Source organism: Rasamsonia emersonii (assembly GCF_000968595.1).
Source record: "Rasamsonia emersonii CBS 393.64 chromosome Unknown ctg1118621760041, whole genome shotgun sequence".
Lineage (NCBI taxonomy): Eukaryota > Fungi > Ascomycota > Eurotiomycetes > Eurotiales > Trichocomaceae > Rasamsonia > Rasamsonia emersonii.
In genome coordinates, this window is record NW_013563246.1 from 1 (window position 1) to 18,338 (window position 18,338).

At 51.9% G+C, this 18,338-nt stretch overlaps 5 protein-coding genes across 5 annotated transcripts; 2 read left to right on the forward strand and 3 right to left on the reverse strand.

Moving 5' to 3' along the window:
• Nucleotides 1-145: 145 nt before the first annotated feature.
• On the forward strand, nt 146-1,673 carry T310_2808 (uncharacterized protein; the record flags this gene model as incomplete). The annotated part of the gene is made up of 3 exons (XM_013474240.1): nt 146-253; nt 584-660; nt 749-1,673. The coding sequence occupies 3 exons, from the start codon at nt 146-148 to the stop codon at nt 1,671-1,673; spliced, it is 1,110 nt and encodes a 369-aa protein (XP_013329694.1).
• Nucleotides 1,674-1,878: 205 nt separating this feature from the next.
• On the reverse strand, nt 1,879-3,387 carry T310_2809 (Homogentisate 1,2-dioxygenase; the record flags this gene model as incomplete). Its single annotated transcript, XM_013474241.1, has 4 exons — nt 1,879-2,002; nt 2,057-2,707; nt 2,767-3,259; nt 3,300-3,387. The coding sequence occupies 4 exons, from the start codon at nt 3,385-3,387 to the stop codon at nt 1,879-1,881; spliced, it is 1,356 nt and encodes a 451-aa protein (XP_013329695.1).
• A 546-nt stretch (nt 3,388-3,933) lies between these two features.
• Nucleotides 3,934-6,094, forward strand: T310_2810 (4-hydroxyphenylpyruvate dioxygenase 1; the record flags this gene model as incomplete). The annotated part of the gene is made up of 8 exons (XM_013474242.1): nt 3,934-4,540; nt 4,637-4,696; nt 4,844-5,121; nt 5,188-5,316; nt 5,717-5,754; nt 5,785-5,815; nt 5,897-5,914; nt 5,948-6,094. 8 exons carry the CDS (start codon nt 3,934-3,936, stop codon nt 6,092-6,094), a joined length of 1,308 nt encoding a protein of 435 aa, XP_013329696.1.
• Nucleotides 6,095-6,373: 279 nt separating this feature from the next.
• Nucleotides 6,374-8,401, reverse strand: T310_2811 (uncharacterized protein; the record flags this gene model as incomplete). Its single annotated transcript, XM_013474243.1, has 3 exons — nt 6,374-7,803; nt 7,854-8,277; nt 8,336-8,401. The coding sequence occupies 3 exons, from the start codon at nt 8,399-8,401 to the stop codon at nt 6,374-6,376; spliced, it is 1,920 nt and encodes a 639-aa protein (XP_013329697.1).
• Nucleotides 8,402-13,526: 5,125 nt separating this feature from the next.
• T310_2812 (Integral membrane protein) lies at nt 13,527-16,711 on the reverse strand (the record flags this gene model as incomplete). Its single annotated transcript, XM_013474244.1, has 3 exons — nt 13,527-13,920; nt 14,328-14,346; nt 14,500-16,711. The coding sequence occupies 3 exons, from the start codon at nt 16,709-16,711 to the stop codon at nt 13,527-13,529; spliced, it is 2,625 nt and encodes an 874-aa protein (XP_013329698.1).
• Between the last annotated feature and the right edge of the window lie 1,627 nt (nt 16,712-18,338).

Here is an 18,338-nt window from a genome sequence, read left to right on the forward strand (position 1 = left end):
AAGATTCAGCACAGAAACGAGGCATGCCAGGATGCCAGGCCCCAAAAGAGTCAGTTACCATCTCCTCTTTGAATGTAGGCAGTGGCGGAGGCAGCGAGAGACCTTATATCAAGGTCTCACTAAGACTGGGATTGCCAGACCAACAATGGCAGAGGAGTATCCGGAAGGAAGGTTGTTTGGGAACCCTAAAGCCTCACGAGCCCTGCTGCAGTTCCTAGCAGATACTGCCATAGGTTGCCCCCGGGGGGACCAGGTACGGGCAGTGGATAGGGCTCATAGGGATGATGAATGGGGGCTGGAGGCCTTGGAGGAGGCAGAACGAGAGGGGGAGGGATAATAGGGGAGGGTGGCCTGCAGCAGGCAGGTGACACCCATTCAGTGATAACACCAAGGAGGGCATACATAATGCCCAAAAGCCCTGCGCAATAAGGCGGTTTGGGGCGAGGAAAAGGTCCAGAATGGTCAAAGAGGGGAATTAGAGACTAGATAGGGGCGTCGCCCACGATTCGGGGTCTGTCATAGCCGAAAGGCTCGGTATGGACGTTAAACTTGAATAATAATAATAATAATAATAAGTTGCTAGCCGGCGGGGTTGTCGCTGCTGGCTAATTCCGCTCTTCCCCGCGGGGACGGAAATGGCCCGCGCGCGGATATCGGCGGGTATTTGCTGCGTCAAGAGAGAATACCCGTGGCCAGCCGAGTATATCACCAGCATCTACATTACATAGGCATCCTTGTGTTACTACAGTATTACACATATACCACAACATACAGCTTCATCACGTATATTCTCTGCAGGCAAGAACAGCAGCGAAATGGCCTCCGCAACAGCCATCACCCCCACTGCGCCATCTAACCTGACCTCCAAAGATGCCGCCGTCCTGCAGGCCCTCTTCGACGCTGAATCATCACCATCTCCATCCTCATCCAACGTCGTGATCGACCCGTCTCTGCCGTCCTTCCCTGCCGTGCCAGAATCCGACCTCGCCGCTCTCAAGGCGCGCGAACTCCACGCTATCCGCCAGATCCAGCAGACGGACAGCAGCAGCAGCGGCGGCGGCGGCAGTAACACTCCTCCGTCGCAAGAGACGGTCAAGGCAGCAATCGCCGAACTCGATGCCATCATCGCAGAGTATCCGTCCTATCCATCCGCCTATGTCAACCGCGCGCAGGCGCTGCGCGTGTTGATCGAGTGTCGAAAGTCGAGCAGTGAGTCTGCAGACAACGACAGCAGCAACGCCCTCTTCTCTCCAGAAAATACGTCCCTTGCTACACGCCTCTTCTCTGACCTGGGTCAAGCCATCGCCCTGGCCTCGCCAGAATCATCATCATCAGACAGCAACAGCAACACATCTCGCATCACCGTCTCACCCGCCCAAGCCCGCATTCTAGCCGACGCACACACCCATCGCGGCTATCTCTTGCTGAAAGCATCAAAGCGGAGGACAACACAACCAGAGGAAGAGGGTGCTGCTGGCGGCCCACAACAACTCGCCCACGTCACCAGCAAGGACCAGCTGGAAGAGCTGGCCAGTCGGGATTTCTTCCTCGGTGGGCGCTACGGCAATAGGATTGCGCAGCAGTTGGCGGTGCAGACGAATCCGTATGCGAAGATGTGTGGTGCTATTGTTAAGGAGGCGTTGAGGAAGGAGATGGAGGAGAGGGCTGCTTAGTTTACTATATTTACTGTATGTACGGTGTTTGGGTTTTATTTTTTGCACTGGAGTATGTATGTCTATATACTTGGTATTGGGATATGATAATTGATACAATAATTCAATTCAATTGAATTTAATACCTTTCAGATCATTTGTCTTCATTCAGTCAGCTAAATACATACATACTATCACCCGCAGAAATCAAGTCATACTCAACAGGTTAGTCCTTCTTGTTCGGATTCTTAAAATGCCTCTTCAGCGGCCGCCAGCTTTCCGCATTGTAGTCCTCCTGCACCTTCTGGCATGTCTTGAGGCCCCATTCCGAGACGCCGACCATGAGGGAGCTACAACATCGTCAGTCAGACTGAATTGAACCTTTAAGTGATGCTGCTGCCTACCTCTCAAACATAAACGCCATACTCCCCTCGCCCACCTTCTGCGGCTTAAGCTCCGCATTACTTGCGCGCTCGTGAGCCGTCGCGTCCGGCCCATGCCCGCTCATGATATTATGCAGACTGGCCCCTGCCGGGCGGAATCCGCCGCCGACTTTGGCATCGTAGTCGCCCGCAATCAGGCCCATGAACTCGGACATGGTGTTGCGGTGGTACCACGGCGGACGGAACGTGTCCTCGGCGACGAGCCAGCGCGGGGGGAAGATGACGAAGTCGGCGATGGCGGTGCCCGGGTGGTCCGAGGGACCCGTCAGCACGGTGAAGATGGACGGGTCCGGGTGGTCGTACGAGATGGTGCCCATGACGTTAAACCGGCCCAGGTCGTACTTGTAGGGGTAGTAGTTGCCGTGCCATGCCACGACGTCGAATGGCGTGTGGTCCTGTCGCGCTGCGAAGAGCGCGTTGTTGAACTTGCAGATCACCCGGTATTCTTTCGGCTCTTCTTCGTCATCGAATGCTGCCACAGGCGCCTGGAAGTCGCGCGCGTTGGCTAGCCCGTTGCTCCCGATCGGCCCCAGCTCTGGCAGCTGGAAGTGGCCCTGGTAGAGCTCGCAGATGTACCCTCTGACAGGGCCCGAGGGCAGAGTGACGCGGTAGCTGCAGCATTTAGCATGAACTCGCTTGTCTGAAAGCTGGCCTGAAAGGACTGCACTCACCGCACACCCCTTGGAATGACGCAAATCTCATTCGGCCGCACAAGCAGCTTCCCCAGTTCGGTCTGAATATCCAGCACGCCATGCTGCGGCACAATGAGAAAGTCGCCGTCAGCGGAGTAAAAGGCCTCCCTGCCCATATCCTTGCCGGCCGCATACAGCAGGATGCCCAGGCCGGTCTTCATAGTCGGGTCGCCTGCGCCAGCGACCAGATGCAAGCCATGTACCCAGTCGACATTCTCATCGAGATCGAACGGGTTCCAGCGCAGCTGGTTGGGTATGTGGTGCAGTTTCTGCGTCTCGGTGTGATACGAATCGGGGTCGAGGCGTTCGAAGTTGTCGTGCGCGGCCGCCGGCAGGATGCGGTACAGCCAGGTCTGCCTGTTCTCGTGGCGTGGGGCTGTGAAGGCGGTGCCGGACAGCTTCTCGGCGTACAGCCCGTAGGGGGGTTTCTGGGGTGAGTTCTGGCCTACGGGCAGGGCGCCTTTGATGGCTTCTGATCTGCGGCAGTCAGCATACCTATATACAGGACATACGTATGTGGTTGGCAGCATACTCATGGTAAGATCCGAAGCCGTTGAGATAGGAATAGGGATCCGGAGTCGAGAACTGCGTCGTGGGCATTTTGCAAGTCTAGCTATGTCTCCTGAGGTAGCGAATGTAACTTAGTGTGTATATGTGTATGTAGGAAGAAATCAGCCCACGTAAGCTGTAGCTGTAAATACTGCCACAGCAGGGAAACATTCCGAAAGCTCCCTCTGTCGTCTGTCACATGTTGTGCTTCTTCCTCCGCATTTCCTCCGCATTTCCAGTGCGGAATGCAGCGGAATGGCAATCCGCGGCCTGCAGCAAATACCCGGCAGACAACAAAATACCCGCCAACAGCCGAGCACAGCTCACCGCCCGGGAAGCAGCACGATTTGATTGGTGGAAAGCTTCTTGATAAGATAAGATCGAAATACCCGCTGCCATCCGCCGGGCCGTTGCTGGCCGAGACTGCAGGCAGAGAGAGCAGGTGATGATGGATGATATCAAAGGGATGTTTAAAGGGGGAAGGTCTGGTGTATGATGCTTTTTAATCTTTGTTTCATCGAGTCATAGCAGGACATAGTCAGGACATCTATCATACATAGCTATTTCACAACCTGACAGTCTAGATATCGTGTCAACATGGCCCCCTCAGCCATCGACTACACCAACGGCACCCTGCCCAACGACCTCTCCAGCTACCGCGGCTACGACCACGTCCACTGGTATGTGGGCAACGCCAAGCAGGCCGCGTCATACTACGTGACGCGCATGGGCTTCGAGCGCATCGCCTACCGCGGTCTCGAGACAGGCTGCCGGAGCGTGTGCTCGCACGTCGTGCGCAACGGCGACATCACCTTCGTGCTGACCTCGCCTTTGCGTTCGCTGAACCAGCTCGACCGCGTCGCAAGTCCCGAGGAGCGGGAGCTGCTGAGGGAGATCCACGAGCATCTGCAGCGCCATGGCGATGGCGTCAAGGACGTCGCGTTCGAGGTCGACTCGGTGGACGCCGTGTTTGGCGCGGCTGTGAAGAACGGCGCGAAGGTTGTCTCGGAGCCGAAAGTCCTCGAGGATGAGGATGGTCAGGTCAAGGTCGCCACGATCCAGACGTACGGCGACACGACGCATACGCTGGTTGAGCGTAAATCCTATAAAGGAGGATTCTTTCCCGGGTATCGCATGGAGACGCAGTCCAAGGACCCCGTCTCGAGTCTGCTGCCGGGCGTGCAGCTGAAGAAGATTGATCATTGTGTGGGGAACCAGGACTGGAATGAGATGGACAGGGTGTGCGAGTAGTACGTATTCTCCTAGCAGCCAAGGAAGGAATTCAACTAACTGATACTAGTTACGAAAAAGCCCTTGGCTTCCACCGGTTCTGGTCCGTGGACGACAAGGACATCTGCACGTACGTACACCATCACCACCAAACAGTGTCTTCAGACATAATCCTGACTGATGATTGATGATGGACAGAGAATTCTCCGCTCTAAAAAGCATCGTCATGTCCTCGCCCAACGACATCGTTAAAATGCCCATCAACGAGCCCGCCAAGGGCAAAAACAATCCCAAATCGAAGAATACATCGACTTCTACGACGGTCCGGGCGTGCAGCACATTGCGCTTTTGACGGACAACATTGTGCGGGACATCGCTGCCATGCGTGCGCGGGGCGTGGAATTCATTAAGGTTCCCTCCACGTACTACGAGGATATGAAGGTTCGGCTGAAAAAAGCGGGGATGGTCCTGGAGGAGGATTTTGAGACGTTGAAAAGTCTTGATATTCTGATTGATTTTGATGAGAATGGGTATTTGCTGCAGCTTTTCACGAAGGTAAACTTACCACATACAGTTTCTTGTGTTTATATTTCTGTATGATGCTAACACGGATATTTCCAGCACCTCATGGACCGTCCAACCGTCTTCATCGAGATCATCCAGCGTCACAACTTTAATGGCTTTGGCGCGGGCAATTTCAAGTCCCTTTTCGAGGCGATTGAGCGGGAGCAGGCTTTGAGGGGGAATTTGGTGTGAACAATCATGAACAGCAACAGAAAGTAGTGGCAGGAGAAATATAGGGTTTATATCCTGAGTATTTTTTTTTAAACAAACCTTGTTTTTTGCTTTTTTAGTGACTTATGTACATACGTACTTAATTCAGCTGAATTGAAATTATACCCTTCCTTCATTGCATCCGTACATTTCTCCGTACCTTTCTTTCTTTGTTTTTCTTTCTTTCTTTCCTTCTTTTTTTTTTTAAAAAAAAAGGTTTAATTTCAGCTTCATGCTTTTTTTTTAATTCTCAGCTGTTGCTCTCGAATGATCGATCATACTTTAATCAACACCATGTCGTGTCCCGTCAATTCAATGATTGATTGATTGATTGATTGATTGATTGATTGATTAAATTAAGTAAATAAGTAAGAAGTCCATTATTCGAACACCTTTATTAAAAGTTTTTTCGCTGTATGTATTCCGTCCTACGTATATGTACAGATTTAAGGATTTGAGGCATTCTACATCTGTAGTGAGTGATATCACCTACGACGAGAATTCTGCTAGTGATTATCCGCTGTAACGCAGCAAGTCTTGATTGATTTTTCTCTAGAACCCTACGACTGGCTATGTATGTAGATACAATACCAGATACTGTCGCTAGTGTCAACATGTCTGGGCAAATGACATGACGATGGCAAGAAAATCGCAACTATTGAATCGACGCCTACGCCCACGCCACGCCACGCCACGCCACGCCACGCCCACATCACAAAAGATCACTCAGAAAGACAAATCCTCCAACGACTAAACGAATGGGTATTAAATATCAACGAAAGTCAGTCAAATCCAGTCATAACCCACAGAAGATAAAACCAGCTCTTCCGTTCCTTCCATCGTCAACTCGTGCTGCCTCGCTAGTCTCGCCCAATACTTCGTACTGACCGCATAGCCTGCTGCTGTGCGCTGACGTTTTCACTATTATTATTACATACCACAACTAAAGTTACCTGGGTATCAGGTTTGGTGACAGCGTCCAGCGCCAAACGGTATGCGAAGGCGTATTGGAGGACTATTAGCAAGAACTACCTCACATGGCTCTGCCATATGAGTACGGGTCGTAGTGTGCCGGCGGCGGTGACGGTCCGTTCGGCTGTCCCCTCCGCCCCTGTTCCATCGACGGCGTCGTAGTCGAAGGTCTCGCATAGTTAGCCGGCATAGCGCGATAGCCACCCTCATTGACAGGACTGGTCGTCGAGGGTCGTGCAAAATTGCGGTACGTAGGCGACGTTGGGCTCTGCACACGAGCTTCCCCATTGCTCATGCTCGGGTTGAAGGCAACATACCCGCCATTGCCCTGCTGTCGAGGCGGTTCATTGTTGGCCGGAGTGTAGCTTCGATAACTAGGCGCTCCATTGCCTCCCGACACATCGGTGTCATACCCGCCATTCCCCTGCTGTCGAAGCTGCGGCGGTCCATTATTGTTGTTGACCGGAGTGTAGCTTCGGTAACTAGGCGCTGGGTCATTCTGCGTCAGTGAGCGAGGTGGATTGCCTGCGGGAGTATACGTCCGGCTTGGCGGTGGAGCGCCGCCCGGTGGACCTGCTGGAGTCCGGCGACCCATCGAGGGTGGGGGTCGGTGATAACCTTGGTCGGGTGCTGGATAACCAGGTCCAGGGGTTCGCCGGCCTGGACCATCCATTGGCATTGGCCCCGGAGTCGCTCTGTTCTGAGCAGGGGGAGGTCGCGAAGCCGGACTGTAAGGCCTTCCGTACGGCGGTGCTGGAGAAGCTTGGCGGTCCAGAGGACTGTATCCCATAGTCTCGGCGTTCCCCATCAAAGGCGCCGAGTCGGCATACGCGGAGGACTGGGTGGTGGTCTTGGTCAACATTGGCCCATCATCCTCCAGATTGGGCAATGTCGGCTGGCGCAGCATGCCTGGCTTCTCCATAGGAGTAGTAGTCCCGGGACGCGATGAGTACGGCGGCAGAGTACTCTGGGTCGTCTGTCGTGACAGCGGCGGCTTCCTGTCGATATCTTCCACAGAAGGCAACGTTGGGACCAAAGGTCGCGACTTGGCATCTTCTCCGGCAATAGCAGGCTTCGTTGGGTTCCGGTCCTGCAAAACAACGCCTTTCGCCAAAGCCTTGTTCACCTTGCGTTTGACGATACGCTCCAGTCGCGTGTTGATCTTGCGTCGACAGTATCGCTTCAAAGACCCATCCTCACTGGGGATATGATGCCACAAGAAAATGATGTAGAGCACCACCGATATCGCCAAGCTCAGAATAGAGATGACCCAGATAATCAGCGTGAACAGCATGCCAACCAGAACGACTGCCTGCTGATCATTCTTCTCGGCAAGAGCTTTCACATTAATGAAGAACTGCACGATCGGCGAAGTGCCTTCGGGGGCCGCATGTTTGCCCTCCGGTATGAGATTCAACTGCATGACCGAGTAGAGAGTAATGGCATTGACCACCTGGCGAGGCCCATCCGCAAAAACAACACGCAGCCATGCTTCACTCGAGTCAGCGAGACAACACTAGGGTTGGGTAGGGGCTTCTCACATTCGAAGGAGAAATAGGAAAACAAGGCTACGTAGTCGGCGCCTTTTTTACTCTTGGTCAATTCCGCAAAGACCAAGAATCGCTTCCAGCCTTTTCCACTTCCCAGACGGATGCTCTGGATGCGGACGGCCAAGGGGTCCAGGTAACTTTCGGCGACTGATCCCGATCGTATGACACGGATGGTGTGTAGCCATCGGAAGAACAGCAGGACGAACGAGAGAATAATGCAGACCGCGAAGATCCACCGCGAAATCGAGAACGGGATACTCGGCTTGATTTGGCCGGCCCAGCGCGAGAAGACCAGCAGGTTGACGGCGGTGAAAGTGTCGACGGCATAGACCGCGATGGAGATGAGCAGAAAGATCCACAGCGTCACGTAGGAGAAGGGGGTTAGGCAGGAGGTGGACTTGAAGTCATTGAGGTTCTAAATGCGTGCCAGAGTCAGCGACCAAATTCATCACAACGAGCGCAAGGTCGCTCACAATGTAATCCCACATTTGCTCCGGCTTGATGTCACCGATCTTCTCTCGATCCCCGCAGCACGGCATCTTGGATGGTTTCCTGGCCTGCCAGGAGAAAGCCTACCACAAGAGACCGCACTGATGGATCGATCAGCAACCAGTTCAGACGACTTCGCCGGGCCTGCCGATACCAAGTCGCCAGAAATGGCTGGTGTAAGCGAGGGGTATCGTTTAACGAGTGTTGACTGTTGAGTATCAGAGTGAAAGAGTGGCAGTTGGAGCGATATTGTAAGAAACCAGACCCCCAAACACCTCAACTGGGCATGATATCTTTCGCGTTCAGGCGCAGTCCTAATCGGCGACGCCAATGGCCATGTAACCAGGCACAATGGACGCGAGTTAGACGGCACTCGGTCGAGAGCCTTGTGATGGTTTTTGTGTAAAGAGAGAAAATGGCTCTGATGGCCGGTCTGACGCGACCATGTAGGTTCCCGATCTGGGCTGCAGAGGGTGCTGTGGTGCTCCAAGGGGGAGGGGGCTGGTTGCAGTGTGTCGGAGTCCCGATCGGCGGTTGTCAGACAAAGCGAGCGCCCGCAATGCGGCGACGAAACGAATGACCGGTCAATCAATGGTCAAGAGAGCGACAGGATCGGATGACGGCTGTATCAAGAACGATAATGAACAAGAACGACGATGGCGACGACTGTGACTAGGGAATGGTGATGGCGACAGCGAGGGAAAAAGAGAGCGAGGAGAGGGGGCGAGTCGAGGTTGGGCTTGTTGGCCAACCGTGCAACGGAAGTGCCAGGAGACGCCAAATCGATAGTCGAGCTGCACGCGCTAGCAGAAAGCAAGTCATTTCGCTGATACGAAAGCACAGAGTAACCTTATCAATGCTATTCCTTAATGGCGTAGTACAGGTGGAAATTAATTAATAGTCGCTAAGTCAAAATAATACAAGCTGGACGGCACGCGGCAGTCGTGCAGAACTCTTATCCACAATTCCCCCGTACAATTACATCGCATCAGTTCTCCGTACAGTCCTGCTCCCTGCTCCTCCGTACATGAAGTTCATCCGATGACCCGAAATAATTGATCAAACACATCATGATCGTCGACCGCCTGACGACAAGCATCTCCACTTCTCCTCCTTCATTCCATGACAGGTTCCCACACATGATACCATGACCACCGTCTCAGAGAGAGTTGGACAGCCAACTCCAATGCTTCTAGCAAAGATAAGATCAAGATGTATTATTACATACAGGAGGTGCTTGGCGGGCGTCAGTTCGCAGCACGCGAGGAGGATTGGTTGGGCGAGCGTGGGCGACGATAGCGCCGGAAGAAGCGTCAATAGTCTGTTTTAGGCCGTCGCTTCAATCCTTTTGGCTTTGCTCGCGTGGCCGCCCGCTGATGACACAGGAAAATGAGGAAAATGACAGGATCTGCAACTCTTTTGTTTCATCGAGTTTTGTTTCGCCGACGATCTTTGGTCTTTGTCTCTTTTTGTTTTGTTTTTTTTTCTTTCTTTTTTCTTTTTTTTTGGCCTTGTTTTGCCTTTTGAGACCTCCAGCTTTTTTTTGCCGTGGTTCAGTTTGGACAGGGGTGCTTCGTAGGAACATGAAGTAGGTACAGTACATACATGAACTTGCAGCTTTGGTGCTTTCTTCTTTTCTTTTTTGGCCTTTGTTTGCGATTTGCCGATTTGCCTCCAGCCTTTTTTTTGTGGGGCTGCGGTTTGAACAGGAGTGCTTCGTAGATACATGAAATTGTAGCTCTGGTGATTTCTTCCTTTTTTTTTTCGGGAGGGGGACTTGGTTTGGGATTTTGGCTCCAGCCTTTTTTTTTTGGCTGTTTTTCGGTCTTTGGGTTTGGTTTGGATGTTGTACTTTGTAAGTACTTCGGAGTACAGGATTGTATGAACATGAACTTGTGGTTTTGGTTTTGGTCTTCGTGTTTTTTTTTGGTGACATTTTGGGGGTACAGGCAGGGAAAAGGTACAGTAATTTTGGATTCTTCGATCCTCGATTCGGATCGTACGCGCTTTGTGAACGCGAAGTTTGTATTTTGGATCTTGTTTGTTTTTTTTTTAAAAAAAATTTGTGTTTTGTCGGTTTTGGGATATTCGATCCTCCTTTTTCTTTTTCGTCGAATGTGGCTCTTATTTTTGTTTTGAAGGATCGGACAGGTATTTGTGGACGTTGCGGTTTGGATGTTGTTCGGTTTGCGCTTTGCGCTGTGACTTGTTGTTTTGATGTTGGTTTTTGTTTTCGTTTTTGGTTCTTGTGTTTCCTCAGTTTTGAGGTCTTCGACCTTCGATCTTGTTTGAATGTTGGATCGGATCGGTATTTGTGGTTTGGATCTGCGATCCTGATTCTTTTTTTGTTTGGAACTTGGATCGGGTCGGTGTTTTGTGGTGTAGACCTTCGATCCTTTTTTTCTTTATTTATTTGTTTGAGGTGTTCGATCAGACCAGTCTTGTGTGAGTTGTTCTTTTTCGGTAGGTTGGAGCTTCGATCCTTTTTTTTTGTTTTTGGTTGGAAGTTTGGATTGGATCGGTGTTTGTGGTTTTGAGGTTTTCAAAAGATCTGGTCGATCGGTTTTTGTTTTTTTTTTGTTTTTGTTTCTGCCATCGCACGATTGAGTGCAATGGCAGTGTGGTGCCTGCCAGCGCTGAGGATAGATGGAGATCTCATGCGCTGGCGAGTATGGAAGTGATTTTTGATGCCTATTAGGCGAATGAGGACGGTTTGTTTGTCTCGTCCAGTTGATTTGGATGTTGGTTTATCGGCAGAATTGTGAAGCCGACCGTTGTGAGGCCATGCCGCAAGTGTGATTGATTCGGACATGTGCCGTCACTTGATGAGTTTGTCCCGAGTGTTTTTGTTTTCTCGGGAAGAGGCGATTGAGCCAGATGAGAGAGAAGTGGAATGCCAGTCCTGTTTGTTATTGTAGGCAAGACGGCGAAGAAGATGCTCTGCGACTGCGTTTCTCATGGTTTCGTGGCATGGAGCGCGCCACGGTCTCGTCGGATCACGAATATGAGCCAGATGATTGATGAATGCAGAGGATACCATCCCGTCACGGTATCCTCGCGCTGAGAGATTTGGTGTTTTTTGTTTCGTGTCCGTTGAATAGAGACTCGGATCACGAGAATTGAGACAGTGGATGGATGTGGAGGATATGTCTTGCTGAGGTATTTGTTTTTTGCATCGTGTCCGGTTGAACTGATGGAATGTAGGTATCAGACTCGAATCACGAAAGCACGAAAGTTGAGGTTGAGGTAAAAGTGAATGCACTGCCATCGTCCTCGAAGGATGCTTTTTTTTCGTGTCTGATTGATGGATGTTTTGCTGATAGCAGTCAGATCACGGAGAGCGCCGATGAGGAGGAATGAAGTAGGAGATTGAAGAGAGACGATCCCGTCATCGTCTGGTCTTCTAGGCGCTCCCCGTTTGTAATTCCGTGACTGCATATCATTGTGTCTGACTCCGCCCAGGTCGATATGAGACCAAAAGTGTATGATATGATGTCTGGATGGTCGACATATCGAGAACCAGTGAGAAAAGATTATCTCGGTGGTAGAGGCAAATGTCAGAGATATTTTTCTCTGGACAATGCCTGACTGTTTTCTTGGTGTTGCTGTCCCTGCTCGCACGAGTATGCTAAGGCCTGGTTGCAAGAATATACGCGTGGAGGAGTGTCGGCCGGTGGTTTGGATTCGGCAGGACGACGGCAACCCTAAGTTCGAAGTTCTCGTTAGCAAAATCTACTATACTAAACTCTGACAAGGACGGTTGCATGCGGGCACTCACCTGTGCATGAAGCACATTCAGCAAGACTGACGATGACAGAAAACGGAAGAGAAGTCATGCAATGTGATGGAATGGAAGTTTCGTAGAGATGTACTGAAAGAGGCAACTTTGGAAGCGAAAGCGAAGCGCCAACGGTACGGCAGGAATTTGGTTGTTTTTAGCCATTGTTCGCGATGAGGCAGCGGATTTTGTTGAACCCCAACATTGAAAGTAGCGCGATCCTCAGTGGAAATGTGGAAATGTTTTGGAAGATTTGATGAGGATCTCTTTTTTCATCGTTCAATGGCTCCGTTGGCGCTTTGGATTGTTCATGTGGGGGGTAGAAAGATCGGGGCAATGGTGAGTAAGCAAACATGTCCCTCGACCGGTTCCCGGCTTGTGTGATGGCTTCGATGCTTCGTCAACCTCTTGATGTGATGCCAAGTACGCATGTCTGACCTAGCAATCATCGTTAGTCTTGTCTTCCGTGAAGAGGCAGAAGCTGAGGAAAAGCAACTCACTTTTTAAACTCTTCCGAGACCAGTTGTGCTCGAATTTTGAAGACTTGTATCGATTGCCGATCCCGCCCTTGTTCATGTTGCAAGCTCATGAATGTTTCGAAATGGGGTTTGATTTGAAAGAAGAAACAATGAGGGTGCGATCACGCCTGGATCTGAGATCTGAGCAACCAGAGAGAGATGACTCCTTGAAGAATGAAGAAACAAGTAAGGAAGTCGGGAGTGCGACGGTTGGAAGACCACAATGTCGGTTGACTGGTGGTGCCCTGTGATTCTGTTTGTCCCGATATCTCTCTCACGTTCTCCTTTGCTCGTTGTGACTTGGCGGGTATGATCGCAGGGGCCATGGAAAGCCGACCGGGGGATTGGTTTTCGATCTTTGTTATGATTTGGTTCGTCCCTACTCGCATCTCGCTCTCGGATTCTCGTGTCCAACGGTGCTTGAGAGGTCGAATCCGTGTGGTGATCATCCAAACGTCGATCGGATTGACTGGAAGTCAGATGACTTTGCTCGACGGTGCTGGAAAGTTTGAACCGGATAACGATGATCATCCACGGGTGAACGAGATGGAGTAGGGATGTCAGATTTGCTGCTCAATGATGTTTGAAAGCTCAGTTTGAGTGATGACGATCGTCCAAATGTCAACCAGATGTGGATGTCAGATTCTGTTCGACGGTGCTTGAAGGCTAAGCTCGAATCTGAGTGATGAATATCATCCAAAGGTCAACCAGATGAATTGGGAGTGTCAGATTTGTTCGCGACGGTGCTCGAAAGCTCAAATCTGAACAGACGATCGTGCAAAGCTCAAACAGGTGAAATTCAACGCAGATATTTCCAGCGCTTGAAAGCTCGAATCTGAGTGGCATCCAAAGACTGACCACTGCTTGCGGTTATCGAACTCAGCTGCAGCCTCGCGGCTTCTGCAGCGTTGCTGGCGTCGGAGTACTCAACGACTTCTGCAATGTTGCTGACAACGGGATCAACTGCAGCCTTACGGCTTCTGCAGTATTGCTAGCAACGGGAAAAACTGTAGTCTCGCATATCTGCAGGATTGCTGGCGATGGAATCGACTGCGGCCTCAGCGGCTTCCGCAGGATTTCTGATGACGGGAAAAACTGTAACACCGCGGTCTCTGCAGTATTACTGGTGACGGGATCAACTGCGGCCTCAGCGGCTTCCGCAGTATTGTTGGCGACGGGATAAACTGCAGCCTCGTGGCTTCTGCAGTTGTTACTGACGTCGGGCGCGGCTACAGCCTCAGCGGCTTCTGTAGCCCCAGCGTCCTCGAATCCGCTGGGCCCTCACCATTGAACGTTCCGTGTGTTGGAAAATGGGTGCGTTGTCCATGGCCGATGCGAAGGACACTTGTCTGGTCTGCTCGCTCTTGACGATCATGCGGAACACGGTTGCTTTCTGGAGTCGACAACGGAGAAGCGCAAGGGAAGAAGGGTATCGGTACCATGCAATCTTCCTCGTATTCCAGATCTCTGTACCATCGAAGAACAAACGCTATCGCCGAAGCGATTCTGGGATCCCCAATTTCCACTCGATGTGCCGCAGGTGCCGGTAAACATCAACACACGGAAAAAGAAAAAAAATCAATCTCACGTCCATTTCCATCCCTCCCTCCCTTACTCTCAGTGCAACCCCAAGGCAGAGGAGTGGACTGCGGATGGAGGCTTCAAATCCTTGTCCCTCACCGCACCAGGTCCCGTCGCGCTAGATAGCACATCTAGGCCGGAAAACAAGTTACACAACAAGTTCCCGTCACATAGAATGATACCAGCTAGGCCGGAGACGTTGGATTGGGTCGGTCCTGGCGAGATTCGAAGATCCACTCCCGCTGGTGGCGGTAGATGCCGAACTATCTACCTCGTCCTCGCGATCCCGGCGCACGAAGCGGGGATGACGAGCCACGCAGCGGGGATCCGGTCCCGCGTCCTTGACCAAACATCCGGGCATTTGACAAGGCTATCCGCAGGCGTTGGACCTCCTGCTCGAGTTGGGTGACCTGTCGCCGCGAGGCGATTTCTTCGTCGGAGCGCGCCCGGTTCACGGCTGCCAGCTCTTCCCGAAGTTGGTCTACCTGTCCCCGGAGGGCCGCGTCCGTCGGCTCCGCGACCCTCGATGCCTTGAGCGCCTCGATCTGCCGCTTCAGGTCGTTGATCTCGTTAGCTTGACAAACGATCTGGACCCTACTGCGCTCTTGTTCGCTCCGGTTGGTCTCCCCCGTCCTGCGCTTGGGGATTGCCTGCGTGCCGCCGCTCGGATCCATATTGGCCAACCGATGCTCCAGCGCCCGGTTTTCCTTTTGCAATTGCCGGGCCGTGTCCTGGCTCATCTCGAAGTCGGTGGACACCTTGTCGAGTTTTTCGCGGAGATCCTCGCACTGGACTTCGAGGTTCTTCGCCTTGTTCTGGGCGAAGGTCAGTGCGGTCTGGAGGTCCCCGTTGGTACGCTCCAGCTGTTGGCATCTCCCGTTCAAGGTGTTGACTTCGGCTGCTTGTCGTCGCTGAGCCTGGACGCTGGAGCTCAATTCGTTGGACGCTTGCTGAAGTCGGACTTGCTGCTGTTGGGCCTGAGCTTTCATACTGGCGAGCTCAGCCTCGAGAGTGTTGACGCGTGAAACGGCTTGGTCACGCTCTGCCTGGGCAGTTGTCGCGCGTGAGACAGCCTCGTCTCGTTCAGTAACCACGAGACGATGCTGGTCGGACGTTCCGAGAACGCGTTGGGCTTCCGATAGGCGGTTGTACGAGTTCTGAAGTCCCTCGTATCTACCGAGAAGCGCTTGTCCCTCTCGTCGCAAGTCCTCGTTCAGTTTCCGAGCGGCGGCAAGTTCGTTGTTCGCGGCGGTGAGTTCCCATCGGACGGCCGCAAGTTGTCGGTTGGCGTCCTCACGCTGACCCCGGAGCGACTCGCTCTTCTTCTGAGCGTCGGCAGCCATTTCCTCTGTGTCTGCCAGCTGTTTCGTCAGCTTGGTCACATCGCTCCGGTAGCGTGGGCCCATTTCCAGCTCGTCCCTCAGTTCCATCACCTCGAACAAGGCGTTTCGGCGGTCACACCGCAGCTGAGAAATTTTCTGGTGCAGCTGCGCAATTGTTGACTCGTGGACCTCTGCCGATCGCAACTCGTTCTTTAACCGCTCATTCTCGGTGAGGGCTCCTACGAGACGCCTCTCCGAGGCACTCAAGGCCTCACGGTACCGGGCCAGTTCCTTTAAACGACTATCCAGGCGGGCCTCAAGTTTACGAACGACGCCATAGTAGGAAAACACCCGTTCGGTGAGCTCCGCCTGCGAGAATAGATGTTCCTCCACGGTGGGCTGGCGAAAAAACCAGCGGAAAATTGACAAGACACCGAGGAGAGAAAGAAACACAGCAAGGCACGTGAGGTGGTGCATATTGTCGTCGTCGAAGTTTGGATGATTCCGCGCGTCTAGCAGGTCGACGAACCTGGCTTGCAATTCTAGACTGGCTTCTTCACCCAAACAGAACCAATGCTCCACGGGGATGGACTTGGCCGTTAATCCCCTGTGCCGACGTTCTCTCGCATCCCAGCAGTACGGCGACAGCTCCCAACTCGACGCGTTTAGACCCTCGGAAAAACCGGACAGGTACCAAACGACGGGGAGGAGGAAGTGGCTGTACGCGGTCACAAAGGCGACGAAGGACAGGAAGATCCGAATGATTGAGTCGAACGGACGATTGAACGGGAAGTACCATCCGACGACAGCGTCGTAGGCGCCGTGGAGAGCAGTTGGGCTAAGTACGGCCCAAACGCGAGCAGCGAGGACGAAACGCAGCCACGACCACACGGTTTGACAGAAGGGACGCGCGTGCTGAATGACCATGCTCAGGAGACAGAGCAGGACAAAGAGCACGGTCGCCTTCACGGTGGCGTGCTGGATTGCCTGGGAAGCAATGGGATTATCCCAAAGCGACCCGGTTTCTCCGTCCATGTCGTCGTAAGTACAGACGGCGTCGCCGAATAACGCAGCGAATTGGCGCTCGCGTGGCTTGTCCATTGGCAATTCGACGAGTTTGTCAAGGAATCCGAAGATTCCGAAAAGAGAAAACAAAGACATCTTGACGGATGACTTTGAAAAAGAACGTTTGATAAAACGATTTGAAAGCGCTGTTAAGCGAATGGGAGTAAGCGGACGTGAGAATCTTCTTGATGCTTTGTGAGCAGCAGGAAATCTGATGTTTTCCACGAGGAGGAGAAAGAGAGAAAAGAAGAGAAGAAAGGAGGAGGGGGGAGGGGGGGGAGATTTATAACCTGGAGGGACGACGAGACGCGTCCAGGGCATAGGACGCAAGCTGCCAGTGAATCACTGAATCTGTCAACAAAGCAGGTTTGGAGTGAATGGAATTCGCCACTCGATTCACTTCAATATCAGATTCTGATATCGACACTCCTCAGATTCAGTGACGAGAGTCGTTCCAAATCACCGCCAAAACCACCATATCTGCTTCAAAATTTACGGGAAAAAGGAGGAACTGCACAAGTGCGAGCCGTCTACGATGCCTATGCAAAAATGGGGAAGCCTTTATGGGCGATTTTCGGTCGAAAATTGCCTTTAAAGATAGCTGCGATATTTACCAAGTGAGCAGAAAGTGAAACTTCATCTGAGCGGAACCACCCGGTCGAGTCACTCCAAACACGTCGAGTCACGCCCACCATAACAAACAACGCGAGTCTGACTCTTAGCGAGTCCTGCCCAGCAGCCGTGTGAATTTTTGAATATCACACTGTTGTGAAGCGAGATGTCTGCATGTTCACCGAGTCAGGGAGTATCTGGACCGTCGTGGCTGGCGCGGTACGTATATCACGATTCCTACGAGGGAGAAACCAATCAGGAAGAGGGCTCTGGATGCTGTAGGCTGTAACAACAGGAGGGGTCTGGGTCCTTTCTGATTTCCAGTGTCAATATACCCGTCGCCTGGGCAAGGCTGATGTCACTACCTTTCCTCTGTAGCTACTGGAAATGGTCTTGGAGAAAGAGTGAATAGAACATCACAGTGATATCGAGACCAGGAATGACATCCAGATACGAAGTCACAAATATATAGGTAGACTTGCCTATCATGAGTTCTAATATTTCAGGGAAAAAGGACCATTCTCGATACTATAACAGACTTTGGTCGAAAGCCGTTTTTTTTTTCCAAACTCGACCTTTTTTTTTCCAGGTACTGCTCAACCGCCCAGTGGAGTCTTCCTGACCATTTTCCCTCCAAGAAATCGTTAGCTATAGTCTTAATGCCTTCAGTGTTGTGTCATAGGCCGCGGCTCTTGTCCGTACGTACGCTTCGTGTCGCCGTCATAAACCTGGCCAGAGAGGAATTGTGTAACGAGTACGGATGGTATATAAAACGAGAGGAGTTGGTTGAAGAACGTCCCTACTAGACCGAGTGTCCTTAATTAGCACTTTTATTTCTTCATGTTATTATTTATATTATATACTCGGACGAGGACACGACCGTAGAAAATAAAAGCGGAGAATATCAACAGGGGAGCGAATTTGATCTCCAGCTTCCTGCCTGCCTACCTATAACCTACGTGAGCAGGATCTGTCAGCCTTGTTGTCCATCTAAAGCAAGGACATAACCTAATCAACTGTGGTCCATATGTCATTTACGTAATGTCCGTCGTACCAGATTCAGACAGTTCGCTCCAGAGCACACCTTTGACGAGGCAAATCGGCGTTTAAA